This window comes from Dufourea novaeangliae, unplaced genomic scaffold, assembly GCF_001272555.1.
Source record: "Dufourea novaeangliae isolate 0120121106 unplaced genomic scaffold, ASM127255v1 scaffold208, whole genome shotgun sequence".
NCBI classification, from domain to species: Eukaryota; Metazoa; Arthropoda; class Insecta; order Hymenoptera; family Halictidae; genus Dufourea; species Dufourea novaeangliae.
Window position 1 is genome coordinate 1,086,130 of NW_015374114.1, and position 27,232 is coordinate 1,113,361.

Genomic DNA, 27,232 nt, shown 5'->3' on the forward strand with positions numbered 1-27,232 from the left:
TTTGTTGTTCCTCTGGTTTTTATGCTCAAATAAACTTGCATAAGCCGAAACAACGAAATCGAATTGTATGCTACTTTTAACGTACCCCCATCCCGTCAATTATATAAAAAGTCCTTTGAAAAAAATTCAGCTCAAGATCCATGATTTCGATTCATTTCGATAAGAATTCCTTTTTGCAGATGATCAAAGATAAGATTTAACCGTTAAATTTTAGGGATTTAACCAAATCCAGTTAAATTTTAACATTATCATTCGAAAGGTTCGCGGAGCAGGTTTGAATAGGGCGCGCTACAGCAACGCCATCGAAGCGTCACGCGGCTGCGAGCGAAACTACAAATTAAGGAGAGACTGCGAGAGACACACGGCACGCTTGGTCCCGTGTGTCAGTGTCGATTCGTTGTTGCCGTTCGCTGTTGTCAGTACGGTATAGCTGGACCTAGGATGTGGTATCGCGTAACATCATGTCACGTCTGGTGGTCGCGACTCCGTGAGAAGGTCGTCGGGGTTGCGTACGCGTCTCGGTAAAAAGGAAATGCGGTATATCGTATCGCGGGTGTGCAGGGGCCAGATTGGCTAACCTAAAGCGCGAGGCTTGTTGTCGTCCGTCGTCGTCGTCGGTGGTTCCACGAAGGTGGTGTACATATATATATAATATATATAAGTGTATAAGAGTGCGCGCGTAGCTCGCGTCCGAAGGCGAGCACCACACACACACACCACCGCCAGGGAGTCCCGGTGTGTCGTTCGTCGTCGTCGTCGGGGGATATGCACGCGCACGTCAAGATGTCGTCGGGAGGACACAGCAGTCGTACCAGAACGGTGCACATAGGTTCGATTTTTCAGAAGCTTCACGGCCGTTTCGCCGACCCTATGACACTCTCAAAACTGTCTACCGACAAACGTATGCTGGACAAGACCTGGAAGCTGATGGACAAGGTGGTGAAACTGTGTCAACATCAACGTATGAACCTGAAAAATTCACCCCCGTTCATTCTGGACATTCTCCCCGACACGTATCAACGTCTGAGACTGATATACAGTAAATACGAGGATAGGATGCAGATGTTGCACAGTAACGAGCACTTCTGCGTGTTCATCAACAACCTGATGAGAAAGTGCAAACAAGCGGTGAAGCTGTTCAAAGAGGGGAAAGAGAAGATGTTCGACGAGACGTCCCATTATCGTCGTAATCTGACCAAGCTCAGCCTCGTGTTCAGCCACATGCTGTCCGAATTGAAAGCCATATTCCCGAACGGTGTGTTCGCCGGCCACAAGTTCCGTATCACGAAGGCGGACGCGGCCGAGTTCTGGAAGGAGAGCTTCGGGATCAGGTGCGTAACCGTCAGTCGGACACTAGGCATCCGTTTCCTATACGCTTCCGTTCGGTTCCGTTTTCCTCTTCTCGATAGGTGTGTGTGTGTGTATGTATATATGTGTGTGTGGTAAACAGGATACACCTGTCCCCGTTGGTCGTGTCGCGTGCGTTTCGCGAGACTTGTGTGTGTGTGTGTGTGCGTGTGCGTGCGTGCGCGCGCGCGTAAAAACGAATAATAAACGCGCGCTGCGATATGGGGTCCCTCGCACGTGCGCACACCTAACCTAAAAACGGCTGCGCGTCTCCCCCATTAATATTGACATTAGCTATCGCGTGCAACTGAAAATCGAGGACGTGTCGGCTCATGTGCAGCTGACGCGTATGCGAAATATATTTCGTCGGCCGGAAGTGTTCTTTCTTCACACCGTGAACCTCCGGAACAAGCATCGACGATCTTTCCGCGACCCCGTATCCCGTAGCGAATTGAAAATTCTTCGTAGTCGTACCCTTTTTAAGAGCACAAGATTAACGTTGAAAATTCTTGAAGTAATTTTTCAAAGTTAAAGGCACAGAGGCAAATGGAATTGGAACGGTATGAAGTAATAATTATTCTCCGCGAATTTCTGTATTATTACAGGTTGGTAATACGTTTACACCTGTTTTGGGAACTATACTATATTCTTCCCCGTTTCTCGCGTATCCTGAGTCATACACTAGAATAGGCATTTCATAACATCGTTATCGTAGTATTGTCACGTAAATGCTCACCATAGATTTTATTGTTTACCACTCTAAGCGCGCGTAATTGTGCACTACGAGACAGACCGTAAAAGTATGAGATTCCATTGACTACGCAACGGATAACGTCGATTCACGCTCCATTCGCAATACGGATACGAAAACCGTATGTATATATTCGGCTATCCTTGTCGCGGGCGCTGATACCGCTTCAACCGGAACCGTTCGTGTCATGTACTCGGAGTAAAAGCTACTCGATCAATTTTATTCAAACGATCCAGCATGATTCGGCATGATAAATTAAATTATACCGATTTCGGAATTTCGAGTGTATGTATATAGTCGTTCGATTTCTTATTTCTGACAGAATAGTATAAGTATACTTCTGCGGACGGAACACGACTTTCCAGTAATAGAAAGACTTCTATTCTATATAAAAATACGCCTTCATAAAATTAGACAATTCCTTGCGATAGAAAAATTCATGAAAAAGTGATTTGCTCACCGATCATTCCGGTAGGAATATTTTATTTTCTAAATGACACATTTTTTACACCATCGGGAAAAAGTGATTTGATCACCGATCATTCCGGTAGAAATATTTTATTTTCTAAATGAAAGATTTTGTACACCATCGGGAAAATTGATTTGGAAATGGTAGTGGGCCACAACTCTGCGTCGGTGTCCGCCGTAGAGACCGACCGCGCGAGGATCTCTGGGAGGGGGTTGGGGGGGAGGGGCAGTCAGTCATTCATGAATTGGCTCGGAACCGCTGCTCTGGCCGTTTATTTATACCGGCTGATAAATCGCTACGCGGCGACGGCGGGGCACGTAACCCGGCAACCCGCGTTTATGACGTGTGTATTCCAGTAAAAGTAGGTGTCGAGTGTATCGTTTTGTAAAACGACACCGAATGAACGGCTCCGGTCCCCACCCTTGAAAATTGGTTCAAGACCGGTGGGATAATCAAGGAAACGGATGTAACCAGAAGTCGACTGTCCTGTTTCACTTGATTCCGCCGTTAGACCTAGTGACCGTGGGTGGGAGGGATTTGTCGTATGTATTTGAATCCCCAAATCTTCATTTTTCCTTTCCATCGCGTCTCGTACATATTGTTGCTCGAATCTGTGGCAGTGATGGCGAAATGTTTGAATTGTTTGGATATATAGATTGATACCCAGAGTATCGATACTACTGGAATATATGATCACATGGAATATCGATATAACATATACATATGTATGTATATAAAATATTGTTAAATATAATATATAAAATATCGATACTAAATCGCTCATCACTAGTTCGTGGTAAATGGGGACAGTAACCGGCTGACAATGCTCGCTAACGGTTCGTCCTGACGATTTACACGGTCCGATGCTCCGTAACGAAGGTATAAATGGAATTCCGATCACACCGGAAGCGGCAGCTTCGCGCTAATACGGCAACTGTCTCCGGATCCCGGACCCTAATGTTCTTAATGAATTCTCGAGACCAGTTTTTTTCTTTTTTTTTTTCTTTAATTGGATCCCCATTTGCCCAGAACCGTCGTCGATTTATCGGAACGGAAAACTCGGAAATAAGTACTTCGAACGTTCTTTTGTCCTTCGTTCACAAAAGATTCGCAGAGATCCATCTTTAGCTGCCTCTTCCAAGGAATTCTCTGCTTCGTGAGTACCTATATACAGATCCCCGTGGTTAAACCTTCTGTAAAAAAAATTTTGTAATAAAATAACGTTTCGTAAAAATTCCACGCGGACAATAAACAATAATCGGCAAATGGAAAAAGAAGAAACATTTTTTTCTGTTCTCCAAACGGTATGCTACACAAACGATGAATGATATCTCGGTAATGGTATCACGACCGATAGCTTTTGTAGTAGTACACACACCAGAAACGTGTTCCCGCCGAGGTGAAATTAGGAAATGCCTGGTTGAAAATAGAATAAGCTTCCTGGGAAACGCTAAAATATTTATTAATACTTGATGCGAGCGCGCCGTCGGCGGGATCGGGGTTATATTAGACTCTCTCCCGCGGAAGTCGGATCGGGTATTCCGTATACGCTTGCGAGTCCCCGATTCTGTTTTTTTTATTTGTTTATTTATTAACGGGCAACGAGCCATTTGGTATATATGTACAGGGTGGGGAATGAGATTATAAAATTATGAAGTGCAGAGAAACGAAAACGAAAGTAGTTGTCTAAAGAGTACAGTAAATCCTCGCTGAGTGTACGAAGGCTCCTCGGCACGGAACATTAAATATTTCATCAACTAATGGCCATATACAGCTGAAACAAATATCATTGGCTTCCGAATTCCAAGCTCTATCACTGTGCTAAACGTCATTGAAGGATCGGTGTTACCATCTGGGGACTTCTTGTCACTGGCGAGGAGCCTTCGAACACTCATCGAGGATTTATTGTATACTGCTCCATATTTCTTTTTTTTCTTTTCAAGTGATATTTTTCTTCTCTTTTTGTCCTAAAATATTCTAAAACTTGTTAAAAGCACGAATATGTGTCATACTCGTTAATAAACAAACAAAATTTGCATTTCCTAATTAAAGTATCATTTAGTAGGTAAAACAAAACACATATTTATAATTTGAAGACATTTTAGAATATTTTAGGACAAAAAGCATAGAAATGTGCTAATGTTGTTTCATGACGGGTACACTCGACACAAACATAGAAAGGGTGAAAGAAATTGTATTCGACGTGTGGCCACACCACGGTGTCTTCCGAGAACGACGCTGAACAGGGACTCGAAGAATTTATCGGGCAGGCATTCACGCCGATGCGCGAACTTTCAGTTTCCGGTCAAATGATCCGCGGACATCCGGCCCACCGTACGCGCCTCGCCTCTCGTCGCGCAACTCGTCGTCATTCTTTTCGTTGGGCCAGATAGGAACGGTAAAAAAAACATTCGATGTATCGATGCAACTGTCATTGACCAGTTGCTATCGATTTTAATCGATACACATCGTTAGTGAAGCATCCTCTCCAAATATCGATTGGAAAAACATCCATATTGTCGAAAATATCGATACATCATTGCCATCCTCCTCGGGGCCACGAGTTCACAATAGACAATAAAAAATTAAACATCGATGTAGTCCACACGTAACTTCGTAGGAAACACGTGTGTGTTAATTCGATTCTCGATATACGATAAACACGAAGCTCCGATCAACTTACTAGACCGGAAACGATATTTACGGGTATCCACGCCTACGCGGTACCGCGAAAAAAAAAAGTAAGCATCCCGATTGTATTTTTATTCGACCTTTTCGCCGATGCTGTGCGCACGACCACGCTCTCCACGTTTCGTACACTCGTGTCGATTAAACGACACATACATATGTAGGTCGCCTCAAAGCAACCGACCGTTTGCAAACTTTGTGAGATGCTCGGGATTGATCCATTTTCCTTAGGACCTGTTATGTTACAGCAAATGCAGCGATTGTATCGAAATTTCGATGTTTATACGAAATACCGATACTTGAATTGAAAAGTACCTATATTCGAAATATCTATACGAAATGTCGATATTTGAATTGAAAGGTATCGCTATTCAAAATATCGATACTATATCGCTCAGGAAATGTTGACATTACAGAATGATTCATCATTATCCAACTTTATACACTACATTACAAACATCGAATTCCCCCCAGAATATCATGTAATCCGGGTACAATTTTCGATACCTTTCCCCGCTCGTGTCCATGTCTACTCAGTGGTTACTACTAACCTAACTTTATAACTAAATTTTCAAGCACGTCCGTTGTTTTTTCCCACACCGGTCGAGGGCACATTACCGGTTCCGAAAGTCGAACAGAATTTAAATTTGTGTTTCCCGTGGAACACGATCGCGCCGGACTCGTTCTCGCTCTAATGGATGTTTTTAGTGATGAGTGTACCGGAAGTTGGTGGCAAGGGGTGAGCTTTTATCGAAAAGGAGACCGAAGTCATCATCTATCCGTCTCACATAGAGAGAGGGCACAGTTGCGTGGTGGCACCGCGGGGGGGGGGCGCCGCGGTGTATGTGTATAAGCTGTGAAGGATCGTAGTTCGCGCGGAGCCCGTGAGATGGATGAGAGGGGGGGCAGAATCTCCTCTCTTCACGATACGTATAACGATATCCGGATGTGGGCTGGGAAAAGCCATATGAGAAAAAAACCGTCGAGGCACAATGGAATTCAACGAGGTTGAGCATTCCGTTTCTTGTCTCCTACGATTATTTCATTAATGTGTCTTTACTTCCCCCGGGTAAATCTAATTGAATTTAGCCCCTCGTCGCGGTGACAAAGTGCCGATCTCGGCGGCGGCGCTGTGTAGCAGTTGTCTTTTATATGGCCTAACTCTTTCTCTCTCTTCGTTATATTGAACCGATACGTGAGATCGGCGAATCGTTAATTTTTCTCTATACCCCTTGGAGTACAGATTTATTGAAACAAAATTTGCATATGGAACAGATTTCATTTTTTTTTAATAATAATGTACATAGTACTTATATACTTATATACTTATATATTTATATACTAGTACGCGACGAGTCTCAGTCGAGAAATGTACCCAAGGGGTTAAGGGGGCAGGGTAAAGGAAGTCATTGAAAAATCGAGTCTCGGTTTTTCAACGTTTAATCAAAGACAAAGTGTCTTCGTAAACATATTTCACGATCAATTTCAACAATTTCTCGATGAGTGAAAGTAAGTGAATTTCTATTTTCACAAGTCTGATGACGCATGAAGAGCTGAATATACGAATTCTACGAGCTATAGCATGATGGTATTAAAAAAAGATGCATTGATCTTGAGAAAACTCAATGTCACCTTAATATCTAAAAAAAGAGGATATAATGAAATCAAGATGTATCCATCCGAGACGTGCCTTAAAATGCTATATAATTCATTAAAACGTTTTTTCATACAACAAATATGTAATGAGTTGTTTAGATAGTTCATATCGTGTGACGCGCGCGAACTACTGAAGAATCTTATATTTCCAGGTCCCAGGCGGCACCTGGATTTTCTTGGCCACTCATGAAAAATCATTCGGGTCGTCGAATGGTTTTCCTCTTTCGGCGTTTCTTGTTGTTTCGAGAGCTCGCTTAAAGGTCGTGCGCGCGCGCACATGTTCGATCTCCCGGGGTTCAAACGGAGTTGTTGATCCGGGGCGAAACCTCGAGTTGACCTTTCGTTTTGTAACGACAATTCACGCTCTCGAAATGAATTACCGTGAAAGTATTATTCCCTGTCACGATTTCGGTGCCACGAGAGACGCGAAGGTGTACAGTGAATCCTCGATGCGTGTTCGAAGGCACCTCTGCACTAACAAGAAGAAGTCCCTAGGTGGTAAAACTGACTTTTTAATGAGGTCTAGCACAGTGATAGAGCTTGGAATTCTGAAGCTAATGATATTTGTTTCAGCCGCATACGGTCATTAGTTTATGAAATATTTAATGTTTGTAAATTGTCGTAAATCGAGGATTTACTGTATACCAGTTTCAGTTAAGTATTAAAAGAACGAGCAATTTCTATGTTTCCTTTTGCCTGAAACTTCTTCGTTACTCGAACAGCGCCGAGAGTGGTAGATTAGGGGTTATTATGCCGAAGATCCCCGGTAAAATTCTCCAGGCGTATCGGTTCGAATTAACTTCTTGTAGGACGAATTTATTAAGACCAGAAAGAATATTTATTTTTGTATTCTTCGGCTGTATTTACTCAAAATATATTTATAAATATTAATAACAATCAATTGGTAGAATGTTCTGTTTTGTTGGGGGAATATCCGAGTGAATATTTAATTACAGTTTCGGAATGATGATTGAATGAAAGGAAAACTAAACGTATACACATACTTGCTAGTATCCCTCAAGAGAATAACGGGTCTCGCGTAGGCGGGAGGGAATATTGGCCGTCTGCAAAAGCGAATTCGTTCCGGAGGTTGTATACTTTCGCCTCTGTATTAATTCCGGGGGCTGGGGGTCGGTGTTGAATCGACATCATTGATAGGCGGCACGACGGGTCTATCAGCTATCCGTGTCTGCTGAGAAGAATTATAGGACGAAAAAGCCTCGGTGGGTGTCCCCTCCTGTCCCCGTTGCCAGCTTGGCGAGTTAACCTCGTATCCGGACGTGGAGCCGAAGCGGAAGGAAGGGGACGTGACGTCGCGATTAAAGCGAATTAAACGGAGCGAATTGTACGAATCGGCGGCGGCTTGGTGGTGGTGGTTCGCTCGGCCTGCTGGCCCCCACAGCCCTGGCTAGCTCGGCTCTTCGCGACTATCGCGTCTGCCTACCGTTTACCGGGACGCACACGAGATTGGCCTCCGGTTGACTCACAACTTGCCCGCTATCACCGATCGAAATCATGTGGCGTTACCGTCACGGACCCAAGTTCCTGATCAGTTTAGTATACAGAGTGTAATAAAAATGTTGGAGGACCCGGAAATGGGAGACTTGTGAGATGATTTGAAACAAGTTTTTCCTTAGCAAAAATGTTATCCCAGGCTTTGTTAACAAGATATTCACGATATAACCTCGACGAATCAGAGCGCGAGTCTGCCGGCCGAGTTCCTGCGGTAACGTTGGCTACGCGCTGCGATTGGTAACAAAGCCTCGAATAACATTTTTAAATGTTACTCCAAAAGGTGTCTGATTTCGCGTGGAATGACCCCATATCGCGAGTATCGTCTGGGACCGAGAGTTCAGGGGATGTGCTGCAGGGTAGGTTGTTTAGTCTCCTCATCAGCGTGTCGTCGTTGAAAGCATCATCGAGCTCGGTCGAGCGATGACGATGCTCTCGATATGAATGTCGATAATGTGGTTAACGGTTAGGCATCGTCGAGGGAGTCACACGGATACTCACACGCGGTGGTGGTGGTGCTGCCTTTGAAACGAACGGAGAAGCATGCTTGAAACGCGCGCGGGGCTCCTCCAGCCGCTCCATCGACATTTTCCATCGGTGTGTATTTTCGTTGTGTATATACATACATATATATATTGCGTAATTGCATCTGGCCGCCTGGTGGTTAGAAATCTTCCACGGAAGGCAAAATGTATCCAGAGTCAGCGGTGATATTTATTAGATTCGCTCAAAATACAGTGGGTGAAAAAGAGTATTATAAAAATAAGACTTTTCTGAAGTTGGACCAAGTGGCTTGACTTTCTTAGTGATATTAGAAAGGTTAATTTACTAAATGTTGTGCACCTCTGCCCTATTCCAAGATATCTGTTTTCTTTCTTAAGATCGAATCTCCGCCTTCTATAACCGCTATTTTCCTGTTTTATCCGGTGAATTTACATTTTATAAATCATTGCCGGCTATATGTTATCGTGTCATTCGGAAATTAACGATCACCGATGGAAAGACACGGATGTATGAATACATGTAGAATAAATGTATTCCTCCCGCGTCCGAAAGGGTGACAAAGTGAGTGAAAATAACAAAAACGACGGGTTCGAGTATCCCGATTTTGCGAGCGGAACTGCCGCAAGAGTGACGAGGCGATATGAGTGATGGCGGTACATTTGAATTGCATCGATATTTGGTATAAATGTGTATCGATAAAAATATCGATATTATCGGTATCGATACTTGAAATTAAATTAGAAGTAATAAAATTCATGAAACATGAAAATAAATCATTTATTTTCAGGCAACAGAATGGAAAAGAAATCGACCAATCGCAAAGTTTATGGGAATCTCTCGATTGGTCCATCTTCTTTACGACCTGTTATAGCAAATTGCAACGATTGTATCGAAATTTCGATGTTTATGAGGGTTAAGTATCGATACTGGAATAATATCGTCACATTAAATATCGATACAACATATCAATATTTCAGTTGAAAAGTATCGATTATTCGAAATATCGATACTGTATCGCCTATTACTAGTGACGAGGCGCGCAGCGATCCACATGGAATAGACCGAGGAACGGCGGGGCCGTCGTCGGTACGTGTTGGAAAAGCGACGGATCTATGAATGGAGGCGAGCCTCGGATCAGTCGGCAAGCAAGGACGACTAATTATAGCGTTAGTATCTCTCAGCTTCGTTTTGTACATTAACCACGCGCACCGTCTATCCATAGATATATATACATATATATATACGTGTATGTGTACATATATGTTTATATATATATAGTATTTATATACATAATCGTGCGCGTGCGTACGGTACAGAATATGTATCCCATTTGAAACGTTCAATTTCGAGACACACGGGGGTACTCCTGCAATAGAGGACGTGACCCAGTTCAACGGTGACGTAAAGCGCGGGCTGCTCAGGATTGAAATTCAGGAAGGACACGCGCGACTCAACGAATCGCTGGTCTTCGCTCCTCCCCCATCACCCCCGCTCCGCCCCCTCTCTACCACTTGCATCACGTTACTCGGTTATCGGCGGCGCGCATGGTCGCCTACTTTCTTCGAAATACGAATTTCAAACGGAAACGTACAAGGAAGAAAGAGAGACACTGTATATTTTCGCGACTCTGGGGTCGTCGTGGTCGTGTCGAGTGGTTTGCCTTTCATCCTTGACCCGCTCGCACGGGGACACGATGATGCCCTGTAATAATATCATCGGCCCGCCGTAGCCTGAATATTACTGCCTGGGACGCGGATCGACCCATTTTTCCCACTAGAGCAAAACCGTGTGTTGGATTCCCCGTTTGTTCAAAGGATTGGGCTGTTCTAGGTGTGCTCTGTTCTTCTGGGAGGTTATACAGGGAGAAACAGAGAAAGGGGTTCGTAATCTCTGGGAGAGATAGTACTCGCCAAATGATGAAGAAACAGTACTAATAGACACGAGTCGAAAAATTAATATTCTTGAAGCTGTAAATAATTTTTTCGACCCATGTTTATTAGAACTTTTTTCGTCATTTGGCGAGTCTACCTACCCCAGAAGTTATGAACCCTTCTTTTTGTTTCACCCTGTATAATATGCTACTAGGTCACACTGTCGCTCCCGGGTATACAGATTTTTCCAGTGGAATGGAAGTTCCGGAAACTGTTTTTGTCTGAAACTGCTCGCAAAAAGAGAGGGAGAGTGCGAATTAGAACAAAGGTGATTAAAATGGGTCACAATTAAAATTCGTCGACAGTGAGAATACGAATTAAACGTATTTTAGACGATTGTCTATATTGCCGCTAGTCCGTGGGATGTTTATGCAACTGTGGATTTTTTGTTATTACTTCAATCAGAATTCCAAACGGGACAGATAACGTGTTAAGCTTTATTAAACCTTCTGTACATGCGCCAGACTTTCAGTACTGTGGACATAGTTTTAATAACAGGCGGGAGCAGTATTATTAACATACAGACAGACTACAGGCAGTGTTTCCTAACCTCAACGCCTCAAACATCTCGATGCCTCCTCCTAGCATAATAGCAAACCAAGTTCTGAAACAGTTTGACACTTATAACTACGTCAAATGAAAAAAGCACATAAGTAAAACTGTTGCTGACGAATGTCAGTGATTCGATAACTGCCCACCCGAAGTATTCAAATTACCCCACGTTGGGAAACACTGGTCTAAGACACAATCCTTTGGCAAAAGCAAGTTTCTACAAAGAAGAATGCTATTGGCTCTGCCCCGTCGCAACCCGCGCTGTGTGTCGTTTGTGAAGAAATTCTATTGTGAACATCTGGGGTCTCGTTTAAATTGCTCGAGATAGAGGACAGCAGCTCTTCTTCCGGCGGCCGAGCAGCCAACAGGTGACACAACCTGTGTGTGTAAGCGGCGAGAAACGGGTATACATATGTATATGTATATGTATCGCGGAAACTGGAGGAATTTGGCTGTCGAGAAAGAGTGATTCACCCAGCCTACTTCCCGGATATTGCGTCCGACGGACCCTATCGTCTTTCAGGCGCAGGGGAACAGGGACGTGTTTCACGTGCGACTCGAAAGAGTATTTTCAAAGCGAGTTTATAAATTTCTTCGACGGTACTCGTGTTCCCCCATTGTCTCATGTTTTATGGTGGTGTCGAGAGTGCCTGACGCGCGCGTATACATATATACAGGGTGAAACAAAAAAAAAGTTCATAATTTCTGGGGTAGATTGTACTCGTTAAAAGATGAAAAGAAAGTCCAAATAAACACGAATCGAAAAATAGATTTTCAAACTTATAAACAATTGTTTGTTTCGGTTAAAACGGATGACTTTCTCGCTTTGGGAGCTATCGTACCGTACGGAAACAATGAAGAGCATTGTTAAAAAAAGAGGAATAAAAACCGTGGAAAACCTTTTGTAATCAGGAAAAGAAGAAATGATAAGGTAATCCATTGTTTCCATAAGGTACAATAGCTCCCGAAGCGAGAAAGTTACTCGCTTTAACGGAAACAAACAATTGTTTTAAAGTTTGAAAATCGTAATGTTTCAACCCTTTTTATCAGAGCTTTTTTGTTTAATTATTTGGGGATTTATTATCTACTCCCAGAAGTTATGAACCCTTCGTGTCTTTCACTCTGTATACTTTGGCGCTACGTTATATGCACAGCGTTTACGTTCCGTTCCGTGGACAAAGTCTATTTTTAGCGTCGTTTTATGCGACTCAATTTAATTGTCTCGTGCGGCCATCCCTTCAACGCCCTCGAGACCCGAACCTCTTGTCATTAAATACTAAGCATTGGCCCTAGAGAAATATATAAACGGCCGAATTTTTTCGTTCAGAAAGGCGGCGAGGCTCGATAGAGTGGTCTCACTAGGGTGATTCACCGACAAAAAAGAAACACCTATATAAATGTCCTTTCGAAAGACACGAAAATGGTTTTTAGGACGCGAACTGGAAAGGACGGGGTATATACAATTATTACAAATTTATGCGATATATAGGAATTGGTTTCACGCAGAAGAATTCAATGAACTTGGGTGCAATGCCCTTTTTATTGTTTCACTTATACACAGAGTACTGAAGTACTTAGATATTTGTCGATATTCACGGAAAGAACGGTTTTATCGGCAAATAAAAAAAGACTAGCCTACGGTGTTCATAATATATAAGAGTAGTATATTTTCAGTGACATGAAAGCAGAGGATTAAAGCTTTGGTAGAGTGAATACCGCATATCTAAGATCTGCGATGCACGATGTACAATAATTGTGTCGACGATTTTGTTCGTTTCTGTAGTTTGTTCAGTGATATTTTTCTTGAATATATATATATATCTGTATAGTAGAGTACGTATCGTTGCAAATGTAGAAAAAATATTCTGGAAACCGTACGCGGAATTAGAAATATTTTTCGAGATGGCTTTTCAGTTTGCTAGGATCTACGTTAGGGCCGTGTCGCTCCACCACTTTGCCCTCCTTGTCCACGATGAACTTGGTGAAGTTCCATTTGATAAAGTTCCCCAGAGTTCCTCCCTTCTCTTTCTTCAAATATTGCCACAGAGGATGCGTGTCGTCGCCGTTGACGTTGATCTTTTCGAACAGGTCGAACTTTACCTACAAAAAAAGAATTTAATTTTTTAGTCAACCAGGGTTTTATGTATTGTTTCACTGCACGAATAATTCTTGCCATTAGTGGTTTTGTAGTTCATGAATTGTGCGGCAAGAATTATTGGATTATATGTCGCGTGCATATAAATGCAGGCCATTGTAATAAGTATTCAAATACCTTGTGTCGGTCGGCAAAACTGCATATCTCTTCGCTACCTCCTGGCTCTTGTCCATTAAACTGGTTGCAAGGGAAGGCCAAAATTCGTAAGCCTGTAAATATATTAGTTTAGTGTTTCCTAAAAAAAAAAATAAGTTATTTATTTTATTGTACCTTTGGATTCAGCGTATTCGTCGTATAGTTCGTTCAGTTCCTTGTAATTAGTCGCCGTAAGACCGCATTTCGATGCCACGTTTACAATCAAACACACGTGTCCTTTGTATCTGTAAATGTATCGGCATTATTATTAAATGTTGTATCACGCAATTGTCTTCGTTCGAAAGATCAGTTTAATTGCTCACTTAGTTAGAGGAACGTCTTCGCCTTTGATGGATTTGGCGGTGAAATCGTAGATTGATTTCGCATCTTTGTAACTGTCGTTTCCGCTCATTGCCGTTGCCGCAACTGCAATCAATCCATATATAAATATCGTGTCCTCAATTATACATTAATGCCTGAATTAACATTAACAAATTACTACTGCTGACAAATTGGCTGCTTGTTGCAAGTATGAAGTTTTACAAGCACAACGCAAAAAGCGAAAGTGGTGTTAGTAAACAATAAGGAGATACGATAATAACCTATAAATTACTAGTCACAGGAGAAATATTTACTATCACACGTCTGTCAAATTTATCGAAAATTTGGTAAGTTAAAATGATATTATCACGATCAATACAAAATTTCTACGAAGTAGGTTAGAAAAACTTTACTTCCACGACTGGACACTGTATAAATCGAGCGTTAAGATGTATGTATGTGAGCGTTACAGATCACGCATAATACATATAACCCTAACCTTACTCGTACAATGATTACTTGCAACTTCTTCATGCATGGCGTATTGCACACAGATAGTTATGGCATTGGCGTGCGAAACTACGATTTCCATTATCTGTCATAACTGGGGGTATTTTGAAATTTATATGTATACAGGTGGATTCACACATATCGGTCAATTTTCATTCCTTTACAATTGTACCAGTCTGTGTATATATACCTATATCAACGAATAGAAAAGTAAATGATTGATAGGTTAACAATACTCTTTTCAAAAACTTGTATTTCGAAAGCATGCTACAAAAATAACGCGTTGCATTTGCGTGCATCAAAGAGAATTCAAATATTCCAACGGAATCGTACTCGAAACAAATTGAGAACCTCTGAGTCATAGTGTCATCCTGTTGTTTCGACGATGCAATTTATAAACATTGGCCAGGAAACCACTTGCTTCGCCTCGCAAGACGAATCTCTCGGTATATGTAATAATTGCACAATGTAAATGTTATTCGACAGTGAATTTATGAAATGACATTCGGTGCTTCAGGCTGAATATCAGAATTCAAACTTTAGAAGCGCATATGTATCATCCGCCGCAGTAAATTTCATCCTTGAAACAAAAAGATCGCACTACCGTTACTTTGTTCTCACAGCAACGAGGGGAGGGGAGGCGGAGCAGGTGAGAAACTTATCGGATTACATGCCTGAAAAATTTCGGATAACTTGAGTAAATCCCACTGGCAGCACGAATTTTATAAAATGCATTCTTCGATGTACAGTACGCAGTATGTTCACGACCTTGTTCCTGAAACTGTCAGTGCAAACACTGTGGTACAAATAGCCTTTTTACGACGTGTGATACAACGTATAAGATAAACAGTATCGCCAGCGTAGTTCCGTCGAAAACATTGGGAATTTACCGAGGTATAGGATAAAGAGATTATCGTATAAATTTCAGCAAAACCGAGAAGGAATTGACTGGATGAGACTGATAACCATAGTAAGATAAGATTACACAAACTACAAGATGTTTTTTGTCTTTGGTTACATTCTAATACGATAGGACGATAAGTGAAGAAAAAAAATGATTTATTGATCGAAGGTGTTGCTCTTCGAAATATCTGTGTAACTTTCAAAATTTTGCGTAACAACGCAGTTGATTGCCATCTGCCGTTCGTCTACGAAACTTCATAAAATCCTCCGTGCTATCAAGTTGCACGAGTCGCCCGAGATTTTATGTAGAATCATGCTGAATTTCAACCCTGTGTGTATTCTGCGTGTACGATGCAAGCATTGATACATGAACATAATGCTAGATGATAATATCACGAATAAAAATCAAACGAATCTTACCACAAATATGTTGTAAAACGTCGAAAGGAGAAAACTGAACCGTTCTGTCGGAGGTCTGTTTTTGCACTGATGTGCCGGCCGCCAATCTCCACTATGTAGTAGCGTGTAGCTTACACACACATTGACTATACACCTGCGCACGATGATGGTGGAAATATCCCATGACAGAATAACATGACTGTCATATTTTATCTTTTTGAACTTTGTATATTAGTCAACCAAACATGATAGTTTCTCTTAAGGATTGTAAGATTTATTAAGAGATTTAGTATTCTGTACTTTATAGGTTATCATATTGTTATTTGAGTAAATATTTAATGAATACACCAATTGCGCTTTTTGTGTATCTTTTGTATTGATTTTCATTGAGAAAATTAATTTTTCACGTATAAAGCACATATTGTATAAAATGAAAGACAGGTCAGTGATAAACGACCTTTTCATTTGTTTTTAGTACACTGGTTCCATGGAAAGTATTCAGGGATAAGTTGAACGAAGTTCATCCAATTAGTTCTGTGCTACAAGCCATGGCATTGAAATCCACGATAGACCTTACGTGCAATGATTATATTTCCAATTTTGAGTTCGATGTATTTACAAGGTAAGTACCTAAATATAAACAGGTAATTGCACTTTGTAAACTCATCGAAGAGACATTAATTTCATTCCTGTTCTTGCAGGTTATTTCAACCATGGTCTACACTTTTACGTAATTGGCAAATTTTGGCTGTCACTCATCCTGGATACGTAGCTTTCCTCACATACGATGAAGTAAAAGCACGCTTACAAAAGTATTGTAGACCTGGAAGTTATGTGTTCCGGTTAAGTTGTACAAGGTTAGGACAATGGGCTATTGGATATGTTACATCTGATGGAGACATCCTTCAGACTATACCTCACAATAAAAGTTTATGTCAAGCCTTGCTTGATGGATATCGGGAAGGCTTGTGAGTATATTATTTGTTGTTTGTTAATACTAAGAGAATTCGAAAGGATTTATGACATTCAAACGTTTGTTTTCAGTTACTTATATCCTGATGGTCATAATGTAAATCCAGACTTAACATGGGCAGTACAACCTACACCGGAGGAACATATAAGAGTTACTGCAGAACAATATGAGCTATACTGTGAAATGGGCAGCACATTCCAGTTGTGTAAAATTTGTGCAGAAAATGACAAGGATGTCAGGATAGAACCCTGTGGACATCTACTTTGTACTCCCTGTTTAACGGCTTGGCAGGTATTACAATTAACTTAATTCTTTGTATACCGTTGTATTATTACATTAGGGCTGGACTGGCTAAAAAGTAGAAGAGAAGGATTTGAGCTAGAAATAGGCGAAGAGAAAGAAAATAGAAATAAGAAACGGAAGTTAGATTATAAGCGTAGCACATGAACATTTCAATTACCGATAAAAGAAGATGCATAAAAATATCATGCGTGTTTGCAGGACTCTGAAGGACAAGGTTGTCCGTTTTGTCGGGCTGAAATTAAAGGAACTGAACAGATAGTCATTGATCCGTTTGATCCTCGAAGAACACATCGACCAGGAACACATTCAGCGTCCGCTAGTAACGCGTCAACCCCCACACGGGATCTTGACCCGGACACCGAGGTATCCGACTAGGAGTAGCATCTACCCTCATTAAATGTGTTCTATGTATAACAACTTATCCCAGCAACATGCATCATCTTTTTAAAGAATGCTTCATGTATTTCACGCGAGATCTCGAGTTTTATACGATCGTCATGACACATCACATATAGGATAATCATCGAACCCGTTACCTCTTACGAGGTACGTAAGCTTAAACATATTAAAAAAAAAAAATAATGACGAAGGTTACTTGGAGTAAATGTTCGAAGAACGAACAATGTAAAAAGGGACCAACTTTTTCGTCTCTATTGTAAGCTTTGTCCGAATCATATTTTCTTTTCTTTTCCATTATCTTTTTTGTTCATTTTTTTTCATTCGTTTCTTATAACTCGTATTTTATATATAAGAAACGAATTAAAAAAACTATATATATATATATGTACATAAGAATTCGCAGAATGGCTTGACATTATTTGGGTTTTCGAGAAAACGTGTTTCCGTTACGATTAATACGAATGTTTTTTGCAGTTCATACCGTGCTCGTTCGAACTAACACGTTTTTAAAAGTACTTATTTGCAAAACGAATCGGATTATCGAAAGAAAAACAAAAATAACTCGGCAATTATGGAGACCCTAAGGTAGGTTGCTTTTTTGCATTACACCGTTTAGGGCTTTATTGTATGACTCATTCGTTCTTGTTGCATCCACCACGAGGCGCATTCATATTTCATGCTCCAACAAGGCGTAATCACACTACCAGTACGTCGTTCAACGTACATGCGACCGAGTTGTACTCGTCGTTTAACGATTTATTGAAAGTGGACAGTACGATTTTTGAAAGGACGTAGAATGTTTTTCGAAACAACATTGTAGTCAAGTACCGTGCGTAATTCACGATAACAAATTACGTACGGGGGTTATCCGCTTTTTTTTTTGTACGATAGAGTTAAAAACGCCCTTTTAGCACGCGATCGAGTATTGAAACGAACCGACATTTTACATTGCATGTGCCAATTGTGTATAGCTGGCAGCGTCTTCTTTTGCAGTGTATGCATATACGACTGTTTGAAGTTCGAGTGAAGCTTCGTTTACATATGCAATTTATTGCACACCACTTGCCGGATATAGGGAAACTTGTAATTTTAGATTCAACACTTTCACAGTTCACCACAAATTAAACCTAGAAATATTTAATGTAGCTCAACTATCTATGTCCTTGGCTGAAGTTTTACTATTGCATATAGAACTTTTTGAATCTTTATATACATATATAATATATAGTAAAATTTTTTTCTTTATATGTATCTGTGTTATATTTTGGTTAAATCGGAAATGTAAAAAAAATTCACTTCTGAAAAACGGTACGACATCGTAAATGTAGAGATTCTATTGTTAAAGCGTGTCTCGTGGTATTTTTTATGTACGGCACGATCGAGATTTTAGTTTGTTATCACGAATATTTCGTCGTTTGATTGGACTGTGAAAGGGTTAATGCTTCTGTTTACGCGAAGTCCAAGTAAAAGAAGTACTCTTGTTCGTGTCTCTGTGTACTTTTTCTTGTTTGTTTTACAGACATCTGAACTTCCTCCGGTTAATTGGTATTTTATCAGTATTTTGTGTATACAATAACACGGTGAAAGCATATGAAAAGAAAAGAAAAAAAAAACAAAAAGAGTAGAAAAGTTTAGTTCGATAGTACCTACTCTCTGATTAAGGAGATACAATAAAAGCGTAGTTCCGACGGTATTAGACGGTGTGTAGCTTTACATCGAGCCACAAGTATGTGCTATGTAGCCTATAGAGGAATGACCGTTCGCTGTTTTTTTTTCTAACTCTTCCTTTTTTTTTATTCCTCTTTTTTATTCTGTTAGAATTAATTACGTACCTGTTGACGATAGGAACAATGTAACAACATATGCGGCATCTTTATCAGGGCAAAGATGTGTATTATTTTTCTTTATCTTAGATATTTATTATTTATTCCGTTGACGCATAAAGAGCAAGTATTAACAAAGTTTCGTGCTTTTTGTCAAGCACTTTTCAACTGGGAACATATCAATACTGCGCGAGTATCTTTATGTACAGTAGAACCTCCATTAATCGAATTACACACGAGGAGAGAACTCGCGCATTCTTCGTTTTTGACTTTCATTCCCGAATTCTCAGCGTTCTAACCCCTCGATTGCTTTTGGAATTTCAACGGTTCTTTTTATTTGTCGAATCATTTGACGCCCCTTTTTCATTTCTAGATTTCGAGGTTGTGTTTTAATGAAAAATATTTCTTGTTAACCGGAAACCACCTGGATCAGCTTCCTTGAACATGATTTTTTTTTTCGTAATTGGCCAGTATACATTTATTAGGGGTGAGTTGGAACGTAGTTTCGAATTCTCGAAACATTTTTGGGCTTCGAGGGGTTTCGGGGCTTCGACATAAATTTAATATCTACCGTCTATTATATTGTATTATATAATTATCCGTATTATTTAATAATTCTATTTTAATATTCACCGTCAAGTTATTTAGTTTCATACCGATCGGTACACGAATGTTTCGATAAAGTAAACACGTGTTTAGCCGCGTCGCAAAGTTCTAATAGGCAGGGCAGCAGTCGGTAGACACCAGAGGTTTTATAAAATGGCGGTTCTACTGTACGCGTATCCTCTCTTAATATACAGGACACACATCCACAGATCCTGTATGCATGAACCGCATACACGGAGCTGGAATTGACAAATCGTACTCTTTACTTTTTTTTTACAATATATCCCCTAAGATTGGCAGTCTGACGAGCTAAACACGCGTGGATTATACAGGGTGTTAATTTTAACTCTAGCACCTAAATTATTTCCGCTACTATTGAAAGTAAGAAAAAATTACTAAATAGGAGGTACATGGCTTTAAGGCGTGCATCTGATGGTGATAAAAAAAATTCTGTGAAGGTCATTTCAACGGTTTTTTCAAGGTCCTCGTATTTCTTTTTGCATATTAACATGTATTTTTTATAACGCGATGTGGTAGTCGGCGTCAAGATGAGTTCAACGACCAACACACCATGACCTTGAAGGCGAAGAAATTAGCTTCAGTTCGAAGAATGCAGAAGTAAATAAACGTAATAAAAAGTAAAAAAAGCAATTACATCCTATTTAGTCATTTCTTCTTACTTTCAATAAGAGCGGAAATAATTTAGGTGCTCGAGTTAAAATTAACACCCTGTATGTATATATACACGTCTCTTGGGAGTAGTAAACCGGAAAAAAAGTGTGAAAGGGGAGTATACACTGCGTTCACGTGTATAGCCGTTTAGTGTATCTTGTACCTAGAATTGATTAGTGCTGCTGGATCGAACCGTTTTATGCTGGCCTGTCTATATACCAGCAGCGAGAGAAAAGAGGGGTCTAAAAAATAAATATTTCGTAAAAATTATTACCCATAGCCTACGTTTTCTCCTACTCATTTGTATAATGTATATCAGGGACCAACGAGCAGTAACGTTTCTCTCTTCCTCTCTTTCTGTCTCATTCTTTTTCGTTTGTTTTCTCTTTCTTCTTCTTCTTTAATGAAATTATTATTGTCATCGGGCGTATCCACACCATGTATACATTTACACGTTCGTTTCGCTGGATTTCTAGTTTCGCATCTGCCGCCTCCCTCCATTACAGTGGATCTCGCTGTTAACAGCAAACAGGGAACCTTTTGTTTGACGCAAAGCCCGAGCCGCAAGGTGTATCGTTGATTCTTGTTCGCATGAGATCGTGTTTTATAACCTTTTATTTTCATAACGTTTATCTACACTCTGGGTCCCGTTGTTCTGCCCGCTGCATGATCGAAAAACAAAAAGAAAAGAAAGATTACTAAAATCGGTAATGTACATAAAGCCGACGGAGAAAAATGGTGGTATCGGCCTCGCTAAAAAAAAAAACAAAAACCGCAGGTAAGTGAACAAACGCATTTACGGCCTTACGCTTCCCACGCTTTTTATTTACGCTGCCTCGCCATTTAATCGTGTAGAGTAAATCCTCGATGAGCGATCGAAAACCCTTTGGTACTGACAAGGACAAGTTCCCAGGTGGTAACACTGATTTTTTAATGATGTTAGCACAGTGATAGAGTTTAGAATTCTAAAGCTAATATTAGTTTCAGCCGCGTATGGCTATTGATTTATAAAATATTTAATGTTCAGTGTCGAGGAGCATTCGAACACTCATCGAGGATTCACTGTACATGACATTCGTACCTCGAGTGAAAGGAACCGCCCTAGAACGTAAATCTCGTGGATTACACTCGTGTGTGTATGTGTGTATGTGTGTAAGTTCTCGCGTTTTTTTTCTTTTTCGTCATCGCGAATTTACCAACCGAAGCTTTCTTGGAATTTCGTCCATGAACTATTTGTCCACCAGTTGCGATAATTTCGAGACGACATCATCTTATTCGGTTGCAAACTCGGTCATCAAAAGTGTGTTCAATATACAGGGTGAGTCATTTAACTGTACCACCGAAATTTACTCATAAACTGCTTGTTGTATGAAAAATGTTTGAAACGCAAATTTTTTTTATATCGAACGGGGCATACGACTTGATAATTATTTTCTAGATGTTTCGCTTTTTTTATCGAGATACGAAGGTGACCTTGAGTTTTTGTATTATAATGTATAATATTTGGCCCTACGACTCGAACGAATATTGAATCTGAGTAAAAAAACTACTAAGGTATACGGGGTCAAAAATAATACACATTATGATACAAAAACTGAAGGTCACCTTCGTATCTCCATGAAAAAAGCGAAATATTAAAAAACTACTTATCATGTTGTATGTCCCGCTCGATACCAGTCAACTTTCGTTTGAAACATTCTTTTGTACAAGTAGTTTATAAGTAAATTTTGGTGGTACAGTTAAAGTGACTCACCCTATATATCCTACCGAGTGAGAATTTTCGAAAATTGTTCGTACAGGATATTCGTAATTAACCTCGTTTATCCGAAATCGAACAAAAGTATAAAAAAATTCGTTACGACTCTCAAGAGGAGTAAACACTTCCATGATAATACGAAGATCCTGTACATGAATTCCGTTATCCATTAATAAAGAGTCATCAATAATAGCAGTACAAAACGGGGTATCTTTCTTTCTTTCTCTGTCTCTAAGTAGCGTAATACCGTCCCGATGTTAATGCAATGCTGCCTCGTGCCCCGAATGTTTTAGGAAATCATGGATCTCTGCAACGGGCATTGTGGCTCGATGTGCGACGATTCGGACGAGTACGAGGATTCGAGCCCGTCGAACTCGCCGGTCTCGACGCGACGTATCGTGCCGAGTCCACCGTTACCACCCAGGCGACCGTCCCCATCCCCGACGCCTAACAGTCACTCGACGAGAACGCGTCACTTGACGGTGCCCAAGGAGAACGCGCCCCCCCCCCCTTCGTCCGCCATTAATACGGTGTTTAACTCGAGCGCCGACAATCAATTGAACAACAATCGTGAGTATAAAATATTTTTGTTTGTTTGCGTTTTCACAATTAAAACAGACACAGACTCCTCTCGATTATCGTCCGGCTTGTTCTACACGATTATTGTCTAGGCGTCATCCCCACCACTGGGGTCGCGAAACCTGTCAAATGTATACTTTGTTGCCCCTCCGTTTTTGTTGTCGAAGCTCGGGCAATATACGAGGGCCTGAAGCATTTCTCCCTATACGATTATTGTCCTGGCGTGGACACGAATTCGGGACGATAATCGAGAGGAGTCTGTATTTGGAAGGTGTCACACTTAAAGGACACACCCTATATATTCTAGATTCCCGTCCTTTGCTCATGATAATTATGTCGCACCCCCAGCAAGAAAACTGTCGTTTAGTTTTTAATATAACAGTATAAAAGTGATATTATGTCCATATCTTGTTCCAAGCGAAACGTTGTGAAGTCCATCGCATAGAGGACTTAACGCAACATTCACCATTTCTACATACCGAGACTTGTTTTAAGTCCATTCAATAGTTCGAAGTTAGCGATTGTTTCTCATTAACACTAAATCTACCACGACCAGTTTTCCTGATCTAATTCCTATCTTTTTGAAAGGTTCGGTAGGTTTAGTGTTAAATTTTTATCGAACGGTTACCAGATTTCAACACCTTCGACTTGCTCTCTTCTAAAGTTTGAAAAATGTGACTCCATACAGGTCCAAGATATAGACTAGAATATTCGAATGGACAAGTAACGAGTGTTATTTTCTTTATTCTACCAGTGAACGAGGCAGGATATGATATGTTGCATCGTGCCTCCTCGCCGTCACCAGCTGCACCACCGATACCGCCAGCGCCGTTCCCGGTGAACAGAGGTCACGTGCGTCGCCCCCAAGGCAATCACATAGCGGCGGCGGCAGTGGTGCAACCGCCAACATTACCCGAAAAACCTAGTCGATTGAGCGCCGGAGGCGGTTGCGCGTCTTCAACATCGTCTGGTCAGACGACGTCTGGTAGCAACTCGGTGCCACCTGTCCCGCCACCGTTATCCGTGCCACGACCGCCGAAGACCTCCGGCAAAGAGCACAATAGACACCAACAACAAGATCATCATTACGAGAACACGATCGTGATACCCGGTACAAGACAGCACGTCGTGAGGAACATTAATCTGGAAGCGAATACAGCTCGATTGTCCGCCCTAATGAGAGGTAAGGACGATCCCACCGGTGGTGGTTCCGCTAAGCCAGAATCCTCCGCGACATACGAGAACGTGAACGTCGAGCACATAACCAAGCTGACGGCTCTCGGATTCGCGCAAGACGCCGTGATTAGAGCGCTCTGTATAACTAGGAACAATCTTGAAATGGCATATGATATACTGCACGGATTTGCCACGAAATCGTCTTGACCAGGTATGCGGTAAAAATGCAAACCTAAAGCCTCTAGCAACAACAAAAAATACCAGCAAAAAAACAAAACCAGAACAAAACCCTGTCGTGTAACTACTCATGCGAAACCACAGCTTCTTTCCAGTTCTCATGTCAACCTAAAAAAAAAAACAAAAAAACAAAAAGAAAACGATCAACGACACACATCCATATATCCGTCTATGATACTCTTTCAAATTGAGCGTAGTAGCCTTCCTACTGGTGCTATTTGGATTGGTAAATACGAAGTGTCACGGAAGTCGATCGATAAAAGCCTCTTTATATACAGATTTTTCGTTTTTTAAGTAGACCCCCCGATGAGATGACATTTCATGCGTACCAATCTAGTAATAAGGAAACACGCGTATAAAATGTTAAATAAACTCGATACAGGTAGAGAGGAGATAGAAATATTAGAACCTTCTAAAGCAGAGCTAAGCAAGTGCGCTGCTCCAAGAACAGAATTTCCCCTCTTGGATTACCTCCACTATGATCCTCCGATGGCTCGCTCGAAATACGGCGGGATGACTATTGGTGGGGACTAGAGTTGGGCACAATTTCATTCGAATAATACGCAGGGAAACGGCAGCATCTAAGACCGTCTTGTTGACCTTTCAAAACAGTTAAATGTTAATATGGCTAAATACGTTTTTTCACTCACATTCAATATCACAAAACTAACCACGGTAAGTTTCAACTTTTAAACCATTAATCCGCTTAAGTATAATGGCCAATACTCTTGATGAATCTTTTGATTTGTTTCACTTATATTATTATATTATTATATTTTTTCCATTGTTACTGTATTTTTGTGTTCCATATTTTATTCACTTGTCCTTGTTTATATTCATACGATCTTTGTATCAAAGAGTTTTTTCCGGTAAAATAAATATTATTATTAAGTAATCGTCTTGACATGTGTTCAAGAAAAAATATTATTCTGTTACAAAATTTGAAATTGACATCTTAATCGATTATAAATGACGAAGTACTGTTTTTTAATCTTTTGATTCGTTGTTCCAAATTTGTTATCTAGACAATGAATTTGCCCATCTCTAGTCGGGACAATTCTGCTCTGGGAACAGCAGTAGCTTATAGCTCTGTTCCAAAGGAAACTTGTATTACCTCATAGTCCAGTTCGTTTTTCTCTTCTGTTTCAGGGTCGAACACAGAGGGGTCATAACCTGGCCTTCCTTGTGGCACCAAGAACCGTGTAGAATTAATTATATCTGGAATGTGGAAGAAAAGCGATTTCTACAGCTCGGATATTCCTTGTTCCTCCCCGAGCAATATATGGGGCATCCTGGCTGATCGATGAAAAAAAAAAAGATTCTTCCGGTCCAGCTAGGGGGTTCGGACGCGATGTTCTCCACAAATTTGCCTCGAGAGATCAACTGGCGTGAATTATTTTTGCACGCGTTATAGTGATTCTTTTAAATCTTATTACCACGACTGAACAACCTCCTCCCCTCTTCCTCCCCTCGTGGAAAATGCTCAGAAGTACCATTGGTGTATTTCTTCGCCTCGAACGCACGCGCGTATACGTGTATTCAGAAACGAAAGAAGACTGCTTAACAAAAAAAAACACACACACAAACTACGCGACAAGAGAAGCGGCATGACGCTAATTGTATTTAAGTAAGAAGTGATGAGAAGAAGAAAAAAAAAACGTTGAACTTCACGAGGAAGCTCACAACCCGCCGAGTACAAAGTATTTCGTTTTACTTGATCGATCGAACGGTATCGCTCGATCATCCCTCTAGCCCCTGTAGCTCTCAAGTTTTCGCATAAAGTAGTTATGTATGTATTTCATTCGTATACTTAAAAAAAAAGAAGAAACGGTAATTAGACGTACGTTTATAAAGTTAACGCGTCGCATGCATCCATGTGAAATATAATGTCGCGAGCAAACTCGACTTCCGCTAGGGGAAAACGTGACGGAAGAGAGGAGCCTCCTATCACTTGGTAAATTTATTTCAGGTACTAAAACAAAAGTTAAATCGAATGTTAATTTGGCATAAATTTCAGTAATTCCCGATACCAAGTGGTAGGGCCCTTTCCTGACGCCATTTTTTTTCCCTAACGGAAGCCGAGTTTGTACGTCAGTGTACAGTGGCCAAAATATCTATAATACGTAGGCTGATTTTAATGCAATTACCAACCCCGTGTATGACCGATATATCCTCTATTTCTCGCCAGTTTTTGTCGCCCGAGAAACAGGAATATTCGTAAAATTTTTACATGATATTTAAATGATACCTCTCTCTCTTTCTCTTTCTTTCGTATAAGAATCGCGTTTTTTTTTGCTTCGATTGGAAGCGAAAGATATGTCATTCGAAGTTCCACGTGTGCTTCCTAGAACTCGCACGGGACTTTTCTTTGTTTCTTTGTCGATTTCTTTTGTTACATCGCGCGTAGCGATTAGCGTAATTATCGAATGTGATATTTATGTTAACGTACAATACGGTATTCTCGGTGATACCGCTTTCGTGGAGCGGGACCCCCGACTGATTTTACAACTAGGCACTTTGCGGATGACCGAAGGCCCATTGATGAAACCGCAGCCAGGGCTGTGTGTATCTTACAGAAGTATACAGGGTGTAACAAAAATATTGGAGGACCCGGAAATGGGAGACTTGTGAGGCGATTTGAAACAAATTTTTCCTTAGTAAAAATGTTATCTAAGGCTTTATTAACGAGATATTAACGAAAAACTTCGACCAATCAGAGCGCAAGTGTTCCATTTCCGGGTCGTCCAACATTTTTATTACACCCTGTATTTACTTTACACCTACGGCCCCCGTCATCTCTTGCTCAGTAATATGTAATTTACGTATTAATAAAGGGTAACGTATAGTTGTTAAAGATTAGGAAATATATAAACTT

The 27,232-nt window shown here is 40.8% G+C and overlaps 2 protein-coding genes across 6 annotated transcripts; one reads left to right on the top strand and one right to left on the bottom strand.

Moving 5' to 3' along the window:
• The first annotated feature begins 627 nt into the window (after positions 1-627).
• LOC107191022 (E3 ubiquitin-protein ligase CBL-B) lies at positions 628-25,557 on the top strand. 2 transcript variants are annotated; one of them, XM_015579950.1, is made up of 8 exons: positions 628-1,331; positions 16,309-16,455; positions 16,535-16,801; positions 16,878-17,097; positions 17,308-17,472; positions 22,659-22,935; positions 23,699-24,331; positions 25,507-25,557. In XM_015579950.1, the coding sequence occupies exons 1-7, from the start codon at positions 766-768 to the stop codon at positions 24,325-24,327; spliced, it is 2,271 nt and encodes a 756-aa protein (XP_015435436.1). In that variant the 5' UTR covers positions 628-765; the 3' UTR covers positions 24,328-24,331; positions 25,507-25,557. The 2 variants fall into 2 exon arrangements, with proteins under 2 accessions (XP_015435436.1, XP_015435435.1); XM_015579949.1 differs by lacking the exon at positions 25,507-25,557 and having other exon boundaries at positions 23,699-24,430.
• LOC107191024 (probable phospholipid hydroperoxide glutathione peroxidase) lies at positions 12,938-15,920 on the bottom strand. Of its 4 annotated transcripts, XM_015579951.1 has the most exons (6): positions 15,855-15,910; positions 15,206-15,312; positions 14,024-14,126; positions 13,836-13,945; positions 13,683-13,774; positions 12,938-13,510 (listed from the first exon to the last, which is right to left on the bottom strand). In XM_015579951.1, exons 2-6 carry the CDS (start codon positions 15,264-15,266, stop codon positions 13,295-13,297), a joined length of 582 nt encoding a protein of 193 aa, XP_015435437.1. In that variant the 5' UTR covers positions 15,267-15,312; positions 15,855-15,910; the 3' UTR covers positions 12,938-13,294. The 4 variants fall into 4 exon arrangements, with proteins under 4 accessions (XP_015435437.1, XP_015435438.1, XP_015435440.1 ...); XM_015579952.1 differs by lacking the exon at positions 15,206-15,312 and having other exon boundaries at positions 15,855-15,920; XM_015579954.1 differs by lacking the exons at positions 15,206-15,312; positions 15,855-15,910 and adding an exon at positions 14,883-14,943.
• Positions 25,558-27,232: the final 1,675 nt, after the last annotated feature.

What these genes read in the sequence shown, in the direction of transcription:
- LOC107191022 (XM_015579950.1), top strand. Translation starts at nt 766, where the DNA reads ATGCACGCGCACGTCAAGATGTCGTCGGGAGGACACAGCAGTCGTACC. An exon ending in GATGGATATCGGGAAGGCTT is followed by an intron (nt 16,802 to 16,877) that starts GTGAGTATATTA and finishes GTTTGTTTTCAG; the next exon opens with TTACTTATATCCTGATGGTC. An exon ending in ATCTTGACCCGGACACCGAG is followed by an intron (nt 17,473 to 22,658) that starts GTATCCGACTAG and finishes CGAATGTTTTAG; the next exon opens with GAAATCATGGATCTCTGCAA.
- LOC107191024 (XM_015579951.1), bottom strand. Translation starts at nt 15,266, where the DNA reads ATGCATTTTATAAAATTCGTGCTGCCAGTGGGATTTACTCAAGTTATC. An exon ending in GAAGACGTTCCTCTAACTAA is followed by an intron (nt 13,946 to 14,023) that starts GTGAGCAATTAA and finishes ATACATTTACAG; the next exon opens with ATACAAAGGACACGTGTGTT. An exon ending in CGAATACGCTGAATCCAAAG is followed by an intron (nt 13,775 to 13,835) that starts GTACAATAAAAT and finishes ATATATTTACAG; the next exon opens with GCTTACGAATTTTGGCCTTC.